General features: G+C 39.6%; 1 protein-coding gene, 1 non-coding gene and 1 pseudogene across 2 annotated transcripts; all 3 read left to right on the top strand.

Annotated features, from left to right (window-relative positions):
• LOC104763210 (ribosome biogenesis protein BOP1 homolog) overlaps positions 1–12,579 on the top strand; it is a 45,913-nt pseudogene extending 33,334 nt beyond the window's left edge.
• LOC147922756 (small nucleolar RNA R71) lies at positions 9,510–9,616 on the top strand. Its single transcript, XR_015589893.1, has one exon. It is a non-coding gene; the product is annotated as a small nucleolar RNA R71 (small nucleolar RNA).
• A 2,947-nt stretch (positions 12,580–15,526) lies between the features above and the next one.
• Positions 15,527–16,832, top strand: LOC147922755 (uncharacterized). The gene is made up of 2 exons (XM_087497769.1): positions 15,527–16,564; positions 16,683–16,832. Exons 1-2 carry the CDS (start codon positions 15,527–15,529, stop codon positions 16,830–16,832), a joined length of 1,188 nt encoding a protein of 395 aa, XP_087353895.1.
• The last annotated feature ends 4,446 nt before the right edge of the window (positions 16,833–21,278 follow it).

Raw genomic sequence — 21,278 nt, 5'->3', positions numbered from 1 at the left:
CTTTATTAGAGAGAATAGATGGGTTTGGGAAGAATTGAACTTGTAAAAAGGAGGTTTTGGGGCCACTCAACCAGCCCACGAGAGGTACTCGATCGAGTGACTATAGGCCCAGGCCTACTCGGTTCAATTTCTCTTTTGCTCGAACGAATGGAGGGAGAAACAAATTTGAAATTTGAATTTTGGTCAAGCACTCAACCACGTGGGGTCGAGTGGTGGGGTCGAGTGACATCAAAAGTGAGTCAAAGATTCCCAATTCAAATTTCAATGGTATGGACGTTCCACTCTTGTCTCATTTTCCTCTTTAGCCTCTTTATAAAGAGAAAACTTGATTTTAGTCTCTCACACTCTCTCATTTGCTAAAAACACTAAAAATCTAGTTAGAAATCTCTCTCAAGTTTTATCTTCTTGCTCAAGCTTAGTTCTTTTGGTTTTTGGGTTACTAACCTATTAACTTTGACCTTTGAGTCTATCTTTTTCAGTTCTCTTCCAAAATTTCTTCAAGATCTAGAGAGACATCACAACAAGCTGCCATTCGTGAAGCTGAAGGAAAGAAGGCTGCTTATCGATTTATGGATCGCCGTGATGCATCCTTGGTCACACAGAGAGAAACTGGTGAACGCACTCGACCGCATACTCGAGGGGGCAAACGACCGAGTGCTAGCTCGAGTAGGGGGTCGAGTGGCTTTTCGAAGAAGAAAAATCAACCTGTTGAGGAAGATCCAGAGCGGACAGAGAGTGATGAGGAGATGGAGGTTACTCTTGAAGAGCACATAAGAAGACATAAGGCAAAAGGGAAGAGGCCAGCTCAAGAACACCAAGAAGAAGAGAATGAAAGTGAAGAAGAAGAAGATGTGGAAGAAGAATCTGGTTCCCAGACCCCAAGCCAACTCTCTGAAGCTTTCATGAAGATGAGCTTCCAAGGAACAAGATATCATCATAAAGAAACCATGGAGAAGCTGGGTATTGCTGAAGATGTTGAGTTTTTGTTTGAGAAATGCAACCTAAGCAAATTCATGGGGTTGTGCTTGGAGGGGTATAGGGAAGAGAGTTGTGAATTTCTATCCACCATCAAGCTTCATCTCTTCACAAGCATGGACCAAGACATGGGAGCAAGATATCATCATAAAGAAACCATGGAGAAGCTGGGTATTGCTGAAGATGTTGAGTTTTTGTTTGAGAAATGCAACCTAAGCAAATTCATGGGGTTGTGCTTGGAGGGGTATAGGGAAGAGAGTTGTGAATTTCTATCCACCATCAAGCTTCATCTCTTCACAAGCATGGACCAAGACATGGGAGCTGGTTACATTGACTTCACCATCAAATGTAAGAATTATGAGCTGTCACTCAAGCAGCTAGCCACACTCTATGGGTTTGAAGTTGGAAGTGAAGAGGACATAGTCATACCCAAAGAAGAACTCTTTGCTGTTTGGGAAACAATTGGAGACAACAAGCTTTATTCTTCTTCCAAGACCAAGAGTTCAAATATAAGGAGTCTAGTCCTAAGGTACTTCCACAAAGCTTTAGCAAACACATTCTTAGCTAGGAAGGAAACTGGAAACTTGAATGAACGAGAACTTAAGATGATTGATGTAGCACTCTATGGGATCATCACAAAAGCAAGAGATGGGACTGTTATCCTTGGGAGCAGTGTGGATACAGATTTGGCTATGGTCCTCATTGACCAATTCATCTATTATAGAAGCTGGGTGAGCAAGCTGCACAAGAGGAACTCAACTGGAGTTCTAACCATTGGAGGCATCATCACTCCAATCCTTGTAGCTCCAAATGTACCACTTCAAGGAGAGAAAGCCAAACCAAGATGGATAGACACCCAATATCTCACTTCCACCCTCATTCTGCCAAAGGAGTTGCACCATGGGAAGCACCTCTTCAACTTTGAGCATCCAATAGTGGGGAAGACTCAGCTTGTTCTACCTAATAAAGCACTCACCACCATAAGAGAAGGGCTGAACATTGATTTTTGGCCAGCTGCTGAATTCTTGTTTGATGGTACAGCCCAAGTAAGAGAGGATCAAACTAGAGATGTGGAGATGGCTGGTGGGGAAGAACAGTTTTATTTTGAAGAGTATGAACCAAGCCCAAGAGATAGTAAAGGGGTTAGAGAGACAAGCAAAAGGGTAACACTTTTACAAAAGTGGAACAAGTGGCATAGGAAGACTGTGGATAAATTGAAGAAGAAGATGGGTAAGATGGCTAAGTCCATAAGACCTTTGAGAAGGAGCAGCTCAACTAGAGCATTGTCCAGAGCTAAAAACCCGATGATATCAGCTAGAGCTTCACTGCATGAGCCAATTCAGAGGGGGAGAGGTTCAGGCCGCACATAACTCACTCGAGCACCCACTCGACCAAGCACCTCCGATGTACTCGACCGAGCACCTGCCTAGACCTCCTTATGGCTTCCCAGCTCGAATAGGGTATCCATCTTATCCCTATGGTCCAGCTTACCCACCCTTTCCACCTCAGTACTTCATGGACCCATCCCTTCTGCAACAATACTATGAGCACCAAGGTCAGCCATTCTACCCACAACATGCCACTCGACCAGCCAGCTCGACCTAGCTTGTCGCAACCGATGGCCATAGTCGAGTACCCTGTTTCTCCACTTCCAAGTCAGAGTCAAGACCCCAACTATACCTATGACAGCATGAGTGATGCTGTAGAGAACTTTTTCAACAATCCATAAGGTACCAGAATCACCATCTCATTGTAAATACCATTGCAGTTCTTGTTTTGGTTTTATTTTAAGTCTTGAATCCTCTTTCAAATTTCTCTTACACAAGGGACTGTGCAATTTAAGATTGGGGAGGGTTTGGGATGACATTTGACATTGTTTTCTATTTTCTTAGTTCAAATTTTTAGCATTAGCATTTTAGAATTTGCATTTCATCTAAGGCATAGAAAAACCAAAAAAATTTGAAAACTTTTCACACAAAAATCTTGTTTAGCATTTTTCATGTAGTGTGTTCATGTAGTTTGCATTGCATATTAGGATCTTGTTTAGCATTTTTCATATAGGACTATTTCATATTTGCATTAGGGATCTATGATGAGTTTAGCCTTGTTAACTTGCTTGAATTCACTAAACTAGGATCAATGCCCAAGTTAATAGTACTTTGATGCTAGTTGAGTAGTTAGAAACATAAGATTGAACCAAGTCTAGAATTCCTATATTGCATTCTGTCTAAACTGAAGCATGTTGTGATATGAAACCATTTCCTATTTATAAGAACCTAATATTGACTTTTAATTATCAGTTTGTGCATTGCTTTAAACTCATGGATACTTTATACATATTTGGATCATCTTTTCCCATTTTCACCACTCTTGTTGATCCAAGTAGATGATTTCATCATTGAATTAGTTTCTCCTACCCTTAACCAACCCTTCTTTCAAGCCATGTTATATCTTGTGAGTGTGAGGCCTAATTTGGGATTGAGCTTGGTAGAAAGTATTAGGTTTGAACTGACAAGAATAAAACCTTGTATAGTTCTAGTTTGCATTTTTCAAACTAGATAGGACTAGCTGGTTTAAATTTTGGGTTGGGGACTTGGTGAGTTCAAAAAGAAAAGAAAAGAGTGAAAAAAAGAAAGGAAAGGGTAAAGTCTTTAGGAGGGAAATGTTATAAAGAAAATTCGAACTCTAAGTGAAAGAATGGGAGCATTAAAAGTTCTAAGTAAGGTTCTGGTCAAAGAAAAGAAAGAAAGAAAAGAAGAGTCTAGTGAAAAACTTTATGACTTGGGAAACAAGTAAGAGTAAGAACCTTAGCATATAAGAAAGAAAATCCATTTCACTAAGAGAAATCAAGTAAAAAACCCCTCCTAGGACAGAAAAACAAAGAGAAAAAGGGCAAAAGAGAAAATATGAAGTTAAAGGGTAGAAATAAAACATCATGGGTTTAGAATGATTAGGAACAAACACTTTGGGTACCTTTGGGTAGACAAGGTTCTGTTCTTGTATGTGTCTAAGTGATCTTACCTTTAGCCTTTTTCTAAAGCTCAATCCACTTTTTGTGAGAGAACCCTTGTATTTGATAAGCCCCACTCAAAAGAGAGACCATTTTTGTCTCTAAACCCTTATTACCAAGCCAAATGAGTTTAAGCATTGCATAATCTGATTCATGTTCTTGTTTAATGAATGTTAAAGGAAATGGTTGATTTGAATGCATATGGAAGTCTAAGGCTTGAATCAGTTAAGGTTGTGAAAGGCTTGTCTAAAATCTTTAAGTACAGCTCATTCACCTTGCATCCTAGTACTAGTAACTTGGACATTGATTCTAGCTAGTCTATTAACATGTTTAAGGTTATGAGATCCCACCTTCAAACCTCACTTTCATACTCATGTCTTGTTTGTTTGCTTGAGGGCAAGCAAAGACTAAGTTTGGGGGTGTTAATGTTCACATGTTTTACCTTAGTTTATTTACACATTTTGCATGATTCACTAGCTTGTTAGGTCATCATTGAGTAGTTTTAGAGCTGTTTATACATTAGAGTAGATTTGCATTGCATTGCATTGTTTCTTGCATAAACAGGTGATTTAGGACCCAATGGAGCATGGATAAGTGCTGAGGGAGAGTGAAGCCATCAAGAGAAGCAGACAAAGGAGCTAGAGCAGAAGAGAATCAAGGTCTGAGAGTCCACTCGACCACCACACTCGACCAGACACTCGACTGTGTGCTGACAGGGACTCAACCAACTGAAAGGAGCATAAGAAGACCTGACTCGACCATGCACTCTGATGTTCATATATTTTACCCTGTTTTCCCTTAATATATTCACATCTTTGCATCTTTTGCTATCCATTAGGACCATTATTGCATAGCTTTAGGACTGTTCTTGCATTAGAGTTTAGTTGCATTGCATTTGCATCTTTTCATGCATAAACATGTGATTTTGGAGCTTAAGGAGCATGGAAGCAATGCTGAGGAGAAGTGAAGCAATCATGAGGAGAAAGCAAGAGAGCTAAGGCTGAAGAACCAAGGTCCGGAGTCCAACTCGACTGCCCACTCAACCAGACAATCGACCGTGTGCTGAGAGGGACTCGACCGAGTGGGAGGAGCACAAGAGGAGCCAACTCGACCGGTCACTCGACCGAGCACCAGGTCGAGTTGGTCGAGCCGCCTGACTATTTTGTCTTTTAGCGTTTTTAGGGCTTCCACTACTTTTTCTATATAAGGGCTTGTACCTGCAGCCACCAAAGGAGTCCAGCTTTTTAGAGAGTCAAAAACCTAGTTTTTACCTTTTTTAGAATCATTCCTTTTGCACTTTTATTTTCTTAGATCTTGTACTTCTTTTAAAAAGGAGAAAAGGACTAAATTCTTCAATATTGTTGGTTTCATAACTTTCTTAATATTGAGAATTTGAGTTTGGTTCTTTCTTCAATATTGTAGATCTTTGATTTATCTTTCTAATAATGCAAGTTTCAGTATTTTCTGGGTTTATGACTTTATTGTTCATCATGTATGCTTGTGAGTAGTTGCTTAGGATATTGAGGATGGGTTAGGCTGGGTTGTGTTTGAGGTTTGTTTGATTTGGTCAAGCTTGATTGTTGTAGATCTTTTCTAGGCTAGATGTTCTTAATGCTGATCCTATATCTGAGAGGGTAGGATCTGATTTCAAGCCTCTTAGCATCACACCAATGTCTAAGGAGCATAGATAAGGCTAGATCTGGAGACTATCATTAGGCTTGCTAAGAGATTAGAAGTCTTGTTTGATTTTTGACATATAGCTTAATGCCTGCTTGTGTAGATTCTTTACTTTGTGAGAACAAGTCTAGAGATGCATGAGTTTGATTGTTTCTTGCCATGAGAGTGGATTAAACATGTCTTAGAAATATATGTCTAGAGATTAGCTCAAGTTGTTTGAGATTTGTTGACCAAGTTAGATGACCTCAATCATAGTCCAGCCCATGAATCCCTCCTCAAGACCTTCCTTGTTTATTGATTTCTTAGCTTAAATCTTGTTGTTTGATCGTTGTTTGATTCGTTTTGGTATTGCTCTGTTATTCTTGTGTTGCTCTGTTTTGCGTATTTGTCCAGCTCGACCCTGCACTCGATCAGCACTCGATCGAGTGCTTGCTCGAGTTCCAACCCAGAACTTGTGTTTATGATTTGTGTTTGTCCTGTTTCACTCTAGTTGCATTTCTGTTGCATTCATTTAGTATCTTGTTCATTACTTACCTTGCATTAGTTCAATACTTGCATTATCATAGTTTCTATTTCTGTTTTAGCTTCATAATTGTCATAATTATTATGTTCCATTTGCATTCAGCTCCTAGTTCTTGTAGTTTTACTTTCTGCATTTTACATTTCATCATAGGATTGTTAGTGACAAACAACCTTTACATCTGGCTTGACTTAGACTCATATGCACATCTTGACTGATCACAAACACTCAGATTGGATTGACACCTCTTATACTACAATTGCGTAAGGGGAATTGAAACACCCTGACATCCATTTATTCATAAGTCATCATTTCATACATCATTCACCACAACCACAAAAATAATGTGTTTCACACTCGACCTAGCACATGGTCGAGTCAACCGAGCCGCCTTTCTATTTTGTCCTGTAGCTATTTTAGGGCTTCCATACTTTTTATCAGCCACTTTTAAGCTTTTTTTTTAGATTTTCATACCTTGTTGCTTCTGTAACTTTTTGGGTATTGAGAATCTAAGTTTATTTCTTTGAACAAAGTTGTTGATCTTCATCTTATCTTTCTAATCATGCAAGTTTCATTGATTTTTGGGTTTATGACTTTGTTCATCATGTTTTGTTCATCTGAGTAGTGTGTTTGGATTTTAGGGATGGATTAGGCTGGATGAGAGTTATGGTAGTTTAGACTGATCAAGCTTGATTGTTTAAATATCTCTTCAAGATTAGGAATGCTCTATGTTTTTCTTATATATGAGAGAGTAAGAACAGATCCTAGGTTGCTTAGCATCATACCAATGTTTCAGTTTCTGGATAATACTAATGCTAGAGATTACTGTGCCTATCCCAAGAGATTGGTTGTATAGGATGGTTTTTGACATGTGATGATCTGGATCTTTATGCCTGCTTTTATATGCAATAGCTAGTGAGAACTAGATCTAGGAGTATCTAAGCTTGATTGTTATTGTCATGAGAATGGATTAACAAGTATTGGAGGATCATTGTCTAGAGATAGCTCATTGTTGATTAAGGTTTGTAGGTCAGTTTAGATTAGTATAGCTCAAAATCCAGCCCATGAATCCATCCCTGGGACCTTCCGTGTTTATTGATTTCTCTATTTGATTACTGTTATCCGCTTTCTGTTTGATTTACTTTCAACATACTCTGTTTGATTGTTAAGTTTGGTTTCTGTTCTTTGTAGCTACCCACTCGACCCAGTACTCGATCGAGTGCCTGCTCGAGTCTGTTTCCAAGTTCTTACTTTATGTCCTGCATCTTTCTAGTTTCATTCCTGTTTCATTGCATATCTTAGTTTCAGTTATTATCTTGCATTTATACTGTTATCTTAGTAGTTTTACATTCTTCATTTTCATTTCTGTCATCAAACTGTTACATCAAAACCATTTTCATATTTGGCTTAACTTAGATAAGTGTTTACATCTTGACTGCTTGCATCATACTCATTATGGATTGACATCTCTTATATTGCAACTGCATAAGAGTAATTGAAACCTTTTGCATTCCACCTGATCATATATCTTTGGTTTTAGCTTGTGTCAGTTGTCTGATTGCATCATTCATACATTCATAAGTATATTCCAAAACCCACAAAAAGAAATGTTTCAGTAATAAAAGCATGAAAGTTAATTTATTTATTTTTGTGTGGGTTTGAATGGTACTACCATTGTCCGGGCCAACACAACGCACCAGGCCGCGAGGGTTGCAAAGCCTAAGCAGTCTCGGTCGCAGGCGGAATTGCGTCCAGGGAGGACCGGTCGGGAAGCTGCAGCTTCCATCCCTCGGCTGGACCACCCGGTGCAGTTCCTATAGTAGCGTCTTGTCGCTGTCCGTTGGCCTGCGTGGTCATAGGACAGTTCAGAGGCGTAACAGGCAAGTCTTCCAATAATCCACTCGACAACCTTGTAGTTCTGTCTGTCAGGATTAGTTGGATGTCAGTGGGCTTGAACTTCTCAAATCCAAGGCGTTTGACTATAGTAAATGGCATTAAGCTGACCGATGCCCCCAAGTCACAATGACATCTTCTGAGTGTCAAAGGTCCAATCGAGCAGGGTAATGTGAACGATCTAGGGTCGCTCAGTTTCTTGCGTGCAATAGTTCTCTGGATGACAGCACTAGACTCATGGTTGAGTATAACCATTCCTTGAACTTGTTTGATCCGTTTCATCACCGCATCTTTCAGGAATTTCTGGTAAGGGGGTATCAGGGTGAAGGCTTCCATTAAAGGCATGCGAAGTTCGAGTTCCTTCATCTGTTTTTTGAACAACGCCTTATACTTCTCAAGAAGCTATTTGTGAAACCGTCCAGGGAATAGCAACGGTGGTTTGTAGGGTGGAGGAATGAATCGTCTCTCCTTCTGCTTCTCCCCGCCTGGTTTGTCGGTTGGCGGTGGGCTTACCCGAATATCCATCTGAATATTTGTTAGGGTGGCATGATCGGGTAAAGGGTCGAGTGATCTGCGGAATGATTTGGTGGATGAGTAGAAGTTGACGGCTCACGGAGATCCTCCCCATCTAAGTCATTGCTGTCCTTAGTAATGGTTGGTGGTGCCTCACAAGTCGGTAAGTGGCGCCCACTCCGTAGGGCTATGGTGAGAGCAGACTCTTTGCTGGTTGAAGTGGAAGCTGATTTAGCATTAAGCGTCTGGATTCGAAAGCTTAAAGCATCAAACTTGATATGCAGTTTCTGATAGTTGGCTGATAAGCGACTAGCAAGATCGTCGAATTGCGTGTTGATGTTTACGGCATTGGATTTCTGAGTGGACAAGACTTGTTGCATCATTGATATCAGGTCTAGAGATGAGGAAGATGACAACAAATTTTGCGATGAACTTATGTTAGACTACTGTGTCGGTGGGGGTAGTTGCCTAGCAATAGGTAGGCCATGGCGCAAACCGTGTGGAGTGGTTGGATTGATAGCCTGGTGATTGAGGATGTAGTTGGTGTACCCTTTATTTTAACCTCCTTGATTGTTGATGTAGTTCACATCCTCTAGCTTAGCATTCTCTCCATCTTGTTGCGGAAACTGGTCATCTTCTATGATGGAACGGACATGTTGTTGCTGGTTGAGGATTTTGTCCAATTTGTCATTTAGGGCTTTCATGTCGCGCTTGTACTTGGCATCATCCTCTCCAGAAGATCGTATTGTGCGATCATATTCCTCATTGTAGTGCCCATCAGATTGGGCTAAGTTATCCACTAGGTCACAACCTTCATCAACGTCCTTGTTGATAAAATTACCATTACTAGCAGTATCCGGTAACATCCGTATCTTAGGGACTACATCGCGGTAAAGTGTGCTTAGCAAAGAAGCATCGTTGAATCCGTGATGTGAGCATCCGCTGGTGTATCCCTTGAAACGCTGCCAGGCTTCACTGAATGTCTCATTGCTTTTCTAAACAAAGCTGGAGATGTCATTTCGGAGCCTTGCAGTTCTGGAGTTAGAGAAGAATTTGGCTAGGAACGCCTTTTTGCATGCCTCCCATGTGGTGATAGACTCCTTGGGAAGTGATTTTTCCCAAACGTTTTCTTTGTCACCCAGAGAAAATAGGAACAGCAGGAGTTTGAATCCATCTTCACTAACTCCATTGATCTTTGTGAGGCTACAGAGTCTATCAAATTCATCCAGGTGATCCTATGGGTCCTCCATTGGCAGTCCATGAAACTTGTTACTCTGAATCATCTGGATGAGACTACTTTTGATGTTAAAGTTATTGTTTTGAACAGCAGGTGGCACAATACCATGTCTTTGAGTATGAGTAGATGGAGCATCTCCTGCTCGTATGTTGATCCTCTCTTGAGGAGCTGGTGGACCATTCTGATTATTCATGACCTCCTCAATTGTTGTTGGTTGCGGTTGTTGGACTTGTTGTTGACGGAGTAGCCTCGGTCTGTTGATGTTGTCTATGAAAGGACTCAAGTGTTGGCTACCCTTTGATCGTGTTTGCATGCACAATCAGTTAACCGAGTAAGTACACGAAGGTCTACCCGATCCAGGTGATCGAGTGACGGATTGGGTGGGTACTTGGGTTGTACCTAAAATGCAAAACAAACAAAAACGAAAGTAAACAAGTCAGTTTCGAACCGATGGATAGAAAAAGAACTTAATCTAGCAAGTGCTGAGATCTTAAACGTAGCAAACAAAATTCAACCAAATGGCAACGACACCAAATTGATGACAGGATTTTCACCCAGGGTATCAATTCCCTATGCAGTTGTAGTACAAAGGGTTATCAATCCAAATGGTTGTTATGCTAGCAGATAAGATATGATCAGAACAATGCAAGTCAAGCCAAACAATGATGGGTTTTATCTAACAACCTAAAGTAAGCAAAAGTAAATAAAAGGGCAAAAACCACACGGCCTAAGTACTCAACGCAAGCATTCAGGTACAAGATCGGGTGGGATGATCGGATCAAGAAGACAAGGATGAACAGCTCGAAGGTATACACGAAGCTGGTGATCGAGTACCAGTTCGGGTAAGGGGTCGAGTTATAGGTAAGCTAAAGAATAGAGATGTGAAAACTCCTAAGGATGGGGTATCAACTCCTAAGTGCTCCTGATCAAATCGGGATGTCTTACATGCCTCAAGCAAATATTCCTTAGACAATAAATCTTTAAACTTTGCTAAAACACTCTCGTGATAGAAACAATCAACCTTAATCACTCCCCTAACCAACTCTCGTTGGAGAAACATGACTAAGCAGGCATTAAAATCCGATTCATTATTGTCAATAAACTCCTTACACATCTCTAATCTCTTAGGCTAAGTGAGTAAATCTCTTACATTGATTGATTCAAGCATTTCAACACACCTCTCGATGGCCAAACACTCTAGATCTAATCTCAACCTCTCGGTCTGAAATAACATTAAGAACACCAATCTAGAAAGAATTTTTCATAAAATAACATTCAAGCTAGGACATCCTATACGATCAAGAACACATATTTGTCTATCCCATCCTTAGAAACCTTGGTTCACTACTCTGATCTCATGGTAAAAAGCATATAAACACAAATGAATGAAACTTGCATTGTATTGAAAAACAAGGTAAAAGTAATAGAGTACAGAATCGAAACTGAAAATAGTAAAATTGAATCCTAACAAAAGTAGAAAAAGTGTTTGAATCACTCTATCTCTCTCTCATAAGCTCTCGCTCTTTGTTCTCTATATCTGCGGCGTGCTAGGGCGAGAGGAAGAAGAGGGGGGTTTATATATGGAAACCCTTTTAACCTAGCTACTCAGTTCTGCCCGAAGGTCTGCTCGAGGCGTTGCAAGAGGTTCGAGTCGGGTAGCTCCTCGGGTAGGACTTTGGGTTGTTCTTCCTGCTCTTAGATCCTCTTTGATCGGGTTGAGGTTCGGACTGTTCTTCTTCCTCGATCACTCCTTCGGGTACATGCTCGGGTTTTACCTCATTCTTCCCCATTTTGGTCTCCAAAGCACCTGTTATCATCCAATATTCACAAATGGAACAATGCAGCACCCTAAATGGCCTAAATGCAAATTCTTACGGTTAAGAATCTAAAAATGCTAAGGTTAAGGTAATAATGCAAAATATGGACAACAAAGGGTGTCTAAAACTTGTAAATTAGAGAGTTATCACATGTGAGTGTTTATCTTGGGAGTTTTGTTTTCTAATTTATTTATTTTATAATAACTTCCTGTTCTGAAACCATGACAGTTGCAGGGGACAAGATTTGGTTATCTTAAACACTGAACTTGGAACTGATGAGGAAGAGGAAAATGTTAAAGAGCTGCTTCAGTTAGGAAACGTTCCAGAACCAAAAGCATCTAGTAAATAGCCCACCAGCACTTTTGTCAGAAATTGAGAAAGATTGATATCTGAATGATTTTTAAATCTTTTGTGTATTTTGCACCATAGTTGCAGTTATTGCAAGTTGGCTTCCAGATGAGAAATATGGAGCGATCATGATTAGAAATTTTAAGGTACACTTTTGCTAAATATCCTTTGTAACAGAGAAAAAAAAAATCCTTAAACTGGTTTGTTTTATATATTATTGAACATATCGAGTATTGATTAGCATCGTAAAGGAGACTATCTGTCGACAGATTTGGCGTCCGGCGAAACACGAGGTGTTGTGATTCATCAAATCTCGAAAAAGCTTACACAAAAGCTTATCAAGATCCTTGGACTTCTAGTGACTGCACTTTTCCATCCAAGCCGTTCTTACTTGTTCATCGCTGATATGTATATGTTTTACACTCTTTCATCATGCATTTTTCATTCATTTTGTTCTCTTAAGTCATTGTTTTGCATTGCTTTTAGTCTCTTTCTGAAACGACCGCACCCAAATTCCCAATCTTCACACAGGATCCATGGGAAACGACCTCACCGGAACTCCATATTTCCGACGAGACAATCGGCGTAGAAATCGCTCATTACAAAAACTTACACAAACACACCAAACCCCACCACATCTAGTTACTGAGTCTCACAACCAACCATCCCTAGCTACCGAGTAACAAGAGAGGTGGGCAGGAATATTTGATTCCGTCCAGTCACGGACAACACTTCCCCATAAATACTCCAATTCACTATCAACTCCTCAAGTGCCCCGACGCCCACGAGATCACTTCCGTCGCTCGACACCCCAACCTTACCACAAATCGTTTATGCCAGACCACAATACAAACACTTGATTAAATCACAAATCAACCGTCCATTTCACAAACCCACCATTGGATATGAAGCTTGTAACACCACGAAGCTCCCCACCAAATTTCAGCCCAATCGGACTCCGTTTCATCCTCCAAACGTTGCCCCGAAGTAGTCATCCTGGACTAGTTCACATTATCTGTATGTTGGTGTTGGTGTCGACCGACACCATTGTGGTGTCAAACACGACCCGTAGTCGATTTCAAGCACCTCTCGGCCACCAAAACCTAACTCCACGACCAATACTCTTTCCCCAACGATTAAGCACATACCTAACGTATTCACAATGACAACAACCATAAAAACAACCCATGGATTCTTCTCAATCCGTCTTACCCATGACCTACCACAACCATCCCAAAACCCTAAATCAGCCTAATATCAACCACTTATCTTGGATTAAGGACGAAATCTGAGGAAGGAGCAACATCTCACCACCAAATAGCTTCCCCCTCCTCCTCCACGCCACATTATTACCACTCCCCTTTCTTCTCATCCCCAAATCCAACTCCTCACCTCCCTTGGTGCAGCGACCGATAGCGATGCCGATGGTGATGCCGATCCTGATGATTGATCCTAATTATGTTTACGGTTTCTTTCACTTTGAGTCATTTTTATTTTTCCTTGAGCCAATTTGTTATTTGTTTCAGCTTGAACTTGTATTGCATTCTGAAACATTATCTAGCATGATGCATTTAATGTTGTGCTTGAGTGATTCTTAACAGAGCTGACATCCAAGAATGAGAGAAACACAACTAACATGCAACTAACAGGATTCAACATCGGACTCTTTGTTTAAATGGAGTATCGACCGATGCAGGTCCGCATCGATCGATGCAACCTTTACATCGATCGACATAGAGGCTAACAGTTGGTAACACGTATCTGATTCATGATTTCACTACGTTTTCAATTTGATTTTTCTTTCTTAGTCAATCTTAGGCTTGATAACACTAGGGACAATGTTTTTTAAGTCTGGGGGAGGGTAGTTACTAACTAACTACTTGTTCTTTCTTGAGTGTCAGTCAAGACCATATTTTAGAGTCAATTTTTTTTAAAAAAAAAATCTTTTTGGAATTATGATCTCTAACTAATGGTTTCTGTTCTTTGGCTAACACTCTTATGAATCTTGATTAAGATTGATCTCAGAACTGAAGTTTAGAAAAGCTATGAGCTATATCAACAATCCCGAAAGCCCTTATCCAATGGATATCTGACTGAACTAACGTTATCTCAATTTTTATCAGGATTATAACCGGACTTAATCTCTTACCTTGAGAGTTGGAAATCAGCGGACTAGACTTCTTCTTCGAGCCATACAAGACAGTGCAATTTTTCAAAGTATGTCTCCCCTCTCTCTTCCCTATAGTACTCGTAAAAAAAAAAAAAAAAGACCAGAAAAAAAAAAGAAGAAGAAGGATATAAGTGAGCCAAGGGATGTCGCGTAAAACCGTGCATACTTCGAAAACTCATGGAAACCTTACTATTCTAAAAAAAAAAAAGAAGCGAGGGGTTGATAAAAAAATATGATACCCTAGAAAATTAGGGAAAAATCAACTTCTAGGAAGTGAGAAAAGAGAGAGAGAGGAAATGAGATGTATGAAGAATGTCTTGGCGAGAAGAGAGTCCATATGCCACTGATCGATATGCCCATGGTAAGAACTCGCCTTTATTTGCTTAAATTTATGTAATGAGATTAACAATGGTGAGATCAGAGATTCCAGAGCATTGTGGGATTTGAGTAAGGAATGTTGATGCTTCTCGTTGACATAGTATAAGAAGTAAGTTCTGAAGGTCAAGTCGATGAAGAGTGTGAAAAACAGTTACTTGCAATTGAGTGAGTTCCACGTTTTCAAACCTCTTTCACAGGTAAAGCTGCTGTTTTGCTTGAGGGCAAGAACTCAGCCCTGTTGAGAGAAGCTTTCTAACTCCTTTGTTTTTCTCTTTTGAATTCTTATATGATATCTATTTTATTCATGGTTTTTGTTTCATTGATCATGTCTGAGTAGATATTTAGTTATGTTCAGAGTTTCATAGAGTTTTTATGATTTATTAGATCTGTTGATTTATTAGGATTCTTATTCTTCTGTGATCTTCATCTTTGGTTGTTTTTCATATTAATTCTTGATTGATAACCTAAAATTAATAGTGTAGGAATATAATATGAGAATATAATTGATTTTCCTGATAAAACCTTTGATGAGCAAAATTACTTCTTGCAAAGAAATTTGATTTAGTAATTTTGTGAACAATCTAAACTTGTTTTTGTTGAGGATAAGCTTGAATAGCTTGTGGTAGAAGTTATCCTAATCTCACCAAGTCATGGTTTCCAAAAGAGATGAGGATTATAACAAGTTAGGAGTTATCTAATTGTTATTTTAATTAAAGATTATCAAAGGGTCTCTCTATATATAAGGAGTTGTTGAGATGTAACAACGCTTGTGAGATTAGAGAGATTGAGATTGTTTTTAGTTTTGAGAAGTTTCTAAAAGCAATAATCGAGAGTTATTCATTAATCTTTTGAGCTTGGTTCAATATTCTTTGAGCATAATTCAATATTTTGGTATTAGAGCATCATTGAATTTTAAAGCATTAAGATTTTCTTTACTAGAGCAAAACCATCTGTTTGCAACTAGCTAAATCTGTTCTGATCAAGAGACATGGGAGATATCGTTGCTATGACATCCACACCGAAGGAGACCGGTATTTCGACTCTACAATGTCCGATTCTCACCACCACCAACTATACGGTGTGGGCAATTAAGATGACAATAGTGCTGAAGGTAAATAAAGTGTGGGAGACAATTGAAACAGAGGAGGTTGCGGATGCTGACAAGATCGATCTAGCCAAAGCCCTTCTGTTCCAATCTATCCCGGAAACACTAACCCTGCAAGTTGGTAACCTAGTTACTGCTAAGGAAGTCTGGGAGGCAATCAAGTCTCGTTTTGTTGGAGCAGAAAGAGTCAAGGAGGCAAGATTGCAGACTCTTATGTCAGAGTTCAAAAGGATGAGGATGAAAGCTACGGACACAATTGATGATTTTGTGGGAAAATTATCAGAACTTGCATCAAAGTCTGGAGCATTAGGCATGAGTATTGAGGAGCCTAAGATGGTCAAGACGTTTCTGAACAGCTTGCCAAGGAAAAAGTATATCCACATCATTGCAGCCTTGGAGCAGGTTCTTGATCTTAACAAGACTAGTTTTGTTGATATAGTCGGTAGACTTAAGGCATATGAGGAACGAATTCGTGATGAGGAAGATCAGGAAGAAGATCAGACGAAGCTTATGTATGCAAATAACTACCCACAAGACTATGATCAAGGTCGAGGAAGAGGTGCAAGGGGTGGACGTTTCACAGGACGAGGAAGAGAGCGAGGTCGTGGCAACTATCAGAACAGAGATAAGTCGGTGATTGTTTGTTATCGCTGTGATAAACATGGCCACTATGCCTCAAATTTTCCGGACAGATTGCTTAAGCTACTAGAGATTCAAGACTCAACTGATTCAGAGACTCAAGAAGCTGAAAACTTACTGATGCATGAGGTGGTGGTCCTTAATGAGAAGAAGGTCAAGCCACAAAATTATGAGACGAAAACAGTTGGAGACAATGTGTGGTACCTCGACAACGGAGCCAGTAATCATATGACTGGCAACCGTAGTTTCTTTACCAAACTCGACGAGACTATCACGGGAAAGGTAAGGTTTTGGTGACGACTCGTGAGTCGACATCAAAGGGAGAGGTTCAATTCTTTTTGTCACCAAGACGGGTGATCGTAAAATCTTGGCTCAAGTTTACTGGATACCGGATCTCAAGAGCAACATACTAAGCCTCGGACAAGCCACAGAAACAGGGTGTGAAGTAAGAATGAAGGAGAACTACTTAACTCTTCATGATCGTGATGAAACTTCTAGTGAAAGCAAACAGGTCACAGAACAGACTTTACAAAGTCCATATGGAGAATGAACATCACTTGCTGCAAATCTCGGATGATAGATCTATAAGGTGGCACGAGAGACTGAGCCACATCAATGTTAAGTAAATGGAGTCAATGGTGAGAAAGGAGTTAATCATCGGGACACCAAACATGAGGTTTGACAAGGAGATGTGTGAGTCTTGCTTGCTCGGAAAGCAAGTGAGAAAGACGTTTCCAAAAGCAACAGGGTTTCGAGCTGAGAAATCGCTTGACTTGATCCATGGAGACCTCTGTGGTCCCATTACACCTGCAACAACAGCACAAAACAAGTATATATTTGTACTCATCGACGATCATTCACGGTACATGTGGTCTCTGTTTTTGAAGGAAAAGAGTGATGCTTTCAGCGCATTTAAAAGGTTCAATGCTCGTGTTGAGCAAGAACTTGGGACAACTATCAAGGTGTTTAGAACAGATAGAGGAGGTGAATTGTGTCTGATGAATTCACAAGCTTCTGTGAAGAATCTGAAATTCAAAGACATTTGACTGCTCCCTACTCTCCTCAACAAAATGGTGTGGTGGAAAGAAGAAACAGAACCTTGCTTTGGATGACTAGAAGCATTCTGAAACACATGAATGTTCCTAACTATCTATGGGGAGAGGTAGTGAGACATTCCACCTATTTGATCAACAGAGTTGCCACAAGATCATTGTGTGACAAAACCCCTTACGAGATGCTTAAAGGTAAGAAGCCAAATCTGGAGCATTTGCGGGTCTTTGGCTGTGTTGGTTATGCCAAGGTGGAGTCACAACATCTCAAGAAGCTGGATGACAGGTCTCGTGCATTGGTACACCTTGGAACCGAGCCTGGAAGTAAAGCATATCGGTTGTTGAATCCCTCAAAAAGAAGAATAACAGTGAGCCGTGATGTAACGTTTGACGAAACCAAGAGGTGGAATTGGAGAGAATCACAGGGATAGACAGAGGCTCCAGGGTCGTTCACTGTAAGTTTTGGAAATTTTGGTAACAATGGTCTACGATATGACATTGCAGACTGCGAACAAGTTCCTAATGTTGAGGATAGATTTGAGGTGCTAGAATAAATTAAAGAAAAAGTATCGGAACCAGTTCAACCTGTGTTAAGAAGGTCAACTCGACCGAGTGTGAAGCCAAGTTATCTGAGTGATTATGTGCTTCCAGCAGAGGAAGAGGGAGAACGACTTTTTTTGACGATGAATGATGAACCTATAAACTATGATGAAGCAAAGGAGCTAGAAGTATGGAGAGATGCTTGCAGCGAGGAGCTAAGTTCCATCGAGAAGAATCTAGTGTGGAACTTAGTGGAGTTACCATCAGGCGTTAGACCAATAGGTTTGAAGTGGGTGTTTAAAATCAAGCAGAATTCTGATAGAAGCATCAACAAGTATAAAGCAAGGTTAGTTGCAAAGGGATATGTGCAGAAACACGGGGTAGACTTTGATGAGGTGTTTGCTCCGGTGGCACAACTCGAAACAGTTCGATATATCCTTGCTTTGGCTGCGTCTAAAGGTTGGGAAGTGCACCATTTGGATGTCAAGACTGCGTTCTTGCACGGAGAACTTAGAGAAGAAGTATTGGTTGCTCAACTGGAAGGTTTTATGAGGAGTGGAAGTGAAAGACTGGTGTATACGCTGAACAAAGCACTCTACGGGCTTCGTCAAGCTTCGCGAGCCTAAAACCACAAGCTCAATCAAATTCATTTGGAGTTAAGGTTTGTTCGATGTGCTAAAGAGCCTGCTCTGTATCGAAGACAAGAAAAGGATCAATTGTTGATTATTGTAGTGTATGTCGATGACTTTCTTGTCACTGGTAGTAACTTGAAGCTGATCTACGAGTTTAAACAAGGTATATCTTCAAAGTTTGAGATGAGCGACCTTGGGAGGCTGACTTACTATCTTGGCATTGAGGTTTTACAAGAACAGAGTGGGAATACGTTGAAGCAGGGGAGATATGCAGAAAAGATTCTCGAGGAAGCAGGTATGAGCGAGTGCAATGTTGTGCAGGTTCCGATGGATATGGGTACAAAACTCTCTAAAGCATTGACGGATGAGTCGTTTTGTGAACACGAGTATATGAGAGGTATTGGTTGTCTCAGATACTTAATTCACACTCGGCCTGATCTCGCATTTGCTGTTGGAATCCTTAGTCACTACATGCATAGTCCGAAGAAGTGTCATGGAACAGCTTTAAAACATGTTTTGAGGTATTTACAAGGCACTACGGGTTATGGTCTCACATTCAAACGAGGTGACAGTTTGGGCTTGGTAGGATATAGTGACAGCAGTCACAATGTGGACGAAGATGATGGTAAGAGTACGAGTGGTCACATTTTCTATCTTAATGGCTGTCCGATCACTTGGTGTTCACAGAAGCAGGAGACAGTGGCATTGTCTTCTTGTGAGGCAGAGTTTATGGCTGGTACTGAAGCGGCAAAGCAGGCAATTTGGTTACATGACTTACTTTCTGAAGTTACAGGAGAAGCTCTTAAGAAAGTAACGGTTCGCATAGACAATAAGTCTGCAATAGCTCTCACCAGAAACCCAGTCTTCCACGGTCGTAGCAAACATATCCACAGGAAGTATCACTTCATTCGTGAGTGTGTGGAGAATGAGCAGGTGGATGTTGAGCACGTTCCCGGTACTGAGCAAAAGGCCAACATCTTGACCAAACCGTTTGGAAGAATCAAGTTTGGAGAAATGAGGGACTTCGTTGGTGTTCATGATGTGTCAAACAAGAACTTCAAGCTTAAGGAGGTGATTGTTGAGGATAAGCTTGAATAGCTTGTGGTAGAAGTTATCCTAATCTCACCAAGTCATGGTTTCCAAAAGAGATTAGGATTATAACAAGTTAGGAGTTATCTAATTGTTATTTTAATTAAAGATTATTAAAGGGTCTCTCTATATATAAGGAGTTGTTGAGATGTAACAACGCTTGTGAGATTAGAGAGATTGAGATTGTTTTTAGTTTTGGGAAGTTTCTAAAAGCAATAAACGAGAGTTATTCGTTAATCTTTTGAGCTTGGTTCAATATTCTTTGTGTTTAATTCAATAGTTTTTAAAGCTGGTTTTTAACTTGGATTTTGCAAAGAGATTTGAATTTTCGGGTTTTAAAACTTAGATAATATTTGTAGTGAGAACTAATTTATTTTACAATTGTGTTTAGAGTTCTAGATCTGTTTTTAATTGATTGAATCCTAATTTATTGATTGATTTAATATTTCATAAATTCCTGAGAATTTTCCTACACCTAACGTTTTTAATTCATGAATTTACAACACTTTTCAATTTTATTTTTGCATTGTTTTTAAATTAATATTTTGATATAGCATAATTAAAAAATTAGTAAGTCTATTGTGTGATCTAGAGTCTTTGTGGATTCGGCTCCTAGAGTATTACAACTGCAAAGTTGTTAGTACCATTAAGGTATTACAATTTGAGCATATCGAGGACATCACTAATGTGGTGTTTCACCGTTCATATATGTTGTTTGCTTCGTCCTCAGAGGACTCAACAGCTCATGTCTTCCATGGAAAGGTGTATAATGATCTGAAGGAGAATCCTCTGATTATGCTGTTGGAGATTCTAAGAGGCCATTGTACTTCTTCAACTGGGGTAGGTCAGTTTATATGGCGTTTTTTTTTTTTCCTTAAGGATCACACTATTATGCGTCATGGTCATATGTTTTGATTCTTCATGAGATTAATATATATATATATATATATATGTTATGGATTTTGATTGCAGGAGTCTTGGACTGCAAGTGTCATCCGCGACAACCATGGCGATATACTGCAGGGGCTGACTCAGTTATCAAACTCTATTGCCACTAAATTTACAAACCCTCTTTTTGACATTTAATTGCAAGTTATTTCACTGTCTTATTTTTTTCAGTGTACGTGGTAAACTGCTAATTTGACTTGATATTAAATTCGACTTGACTTTTGTGTTTATTTTTCCAAAATCTGATCATATAGGCATATAGTACAATAGTTTTTTGACTATATAAAAAAAATAATACAACAGGTTGTTTTTAACCTTGCTGTTTTAAGGCCCACAACTATTTTGTATAAAGGATTAAAAAATCCAAGCAATTGTGAAAACATATTCATTGGATAATTAAAACCTATACCCCTTCTTAAAATCTGCTCTGACTTACATGTTATTATTTACTATTGTATAGTTTATCTCTCCAATCTTCTTCTCTTGTACATAAATAGAGGAGAGTTGTGTTAACCAAACTTTGGGAGCTCTATAACTGTCCAGAAAAACGGGTTTTGCTTGTCTTTTGGTTATCTACTATTGTAAGTGCTTGAAAATAGTCTTGAAGTCTCTTAAATCATTTGTATAATTCATTGCGAACCTAGTAAAACATAGTAAAAACGAGAAAAATTCGATGTTACATGTTTCTTTAGCTAACACTTCTTGGAGATCATGTTCACTACTAAAGATGAACCAAAA

This window comes from Camelina sativa, chromosome 18, assembly GCF_030686135.1.
Source record: "Camelina sativa cultivar CO46 ecotype springtype chromosome 18, ASM3068613v1".
Taxonomy (NCBI): Eukaryota; Viridiplantae; Streptophyta; class Magnoliopsida; order Brassicales; family Brassicaceae; genus Camelina; species Camelina sativa.
This window is presented reverse-complemented; position numbering and strand designations above follow the sequence as displayed.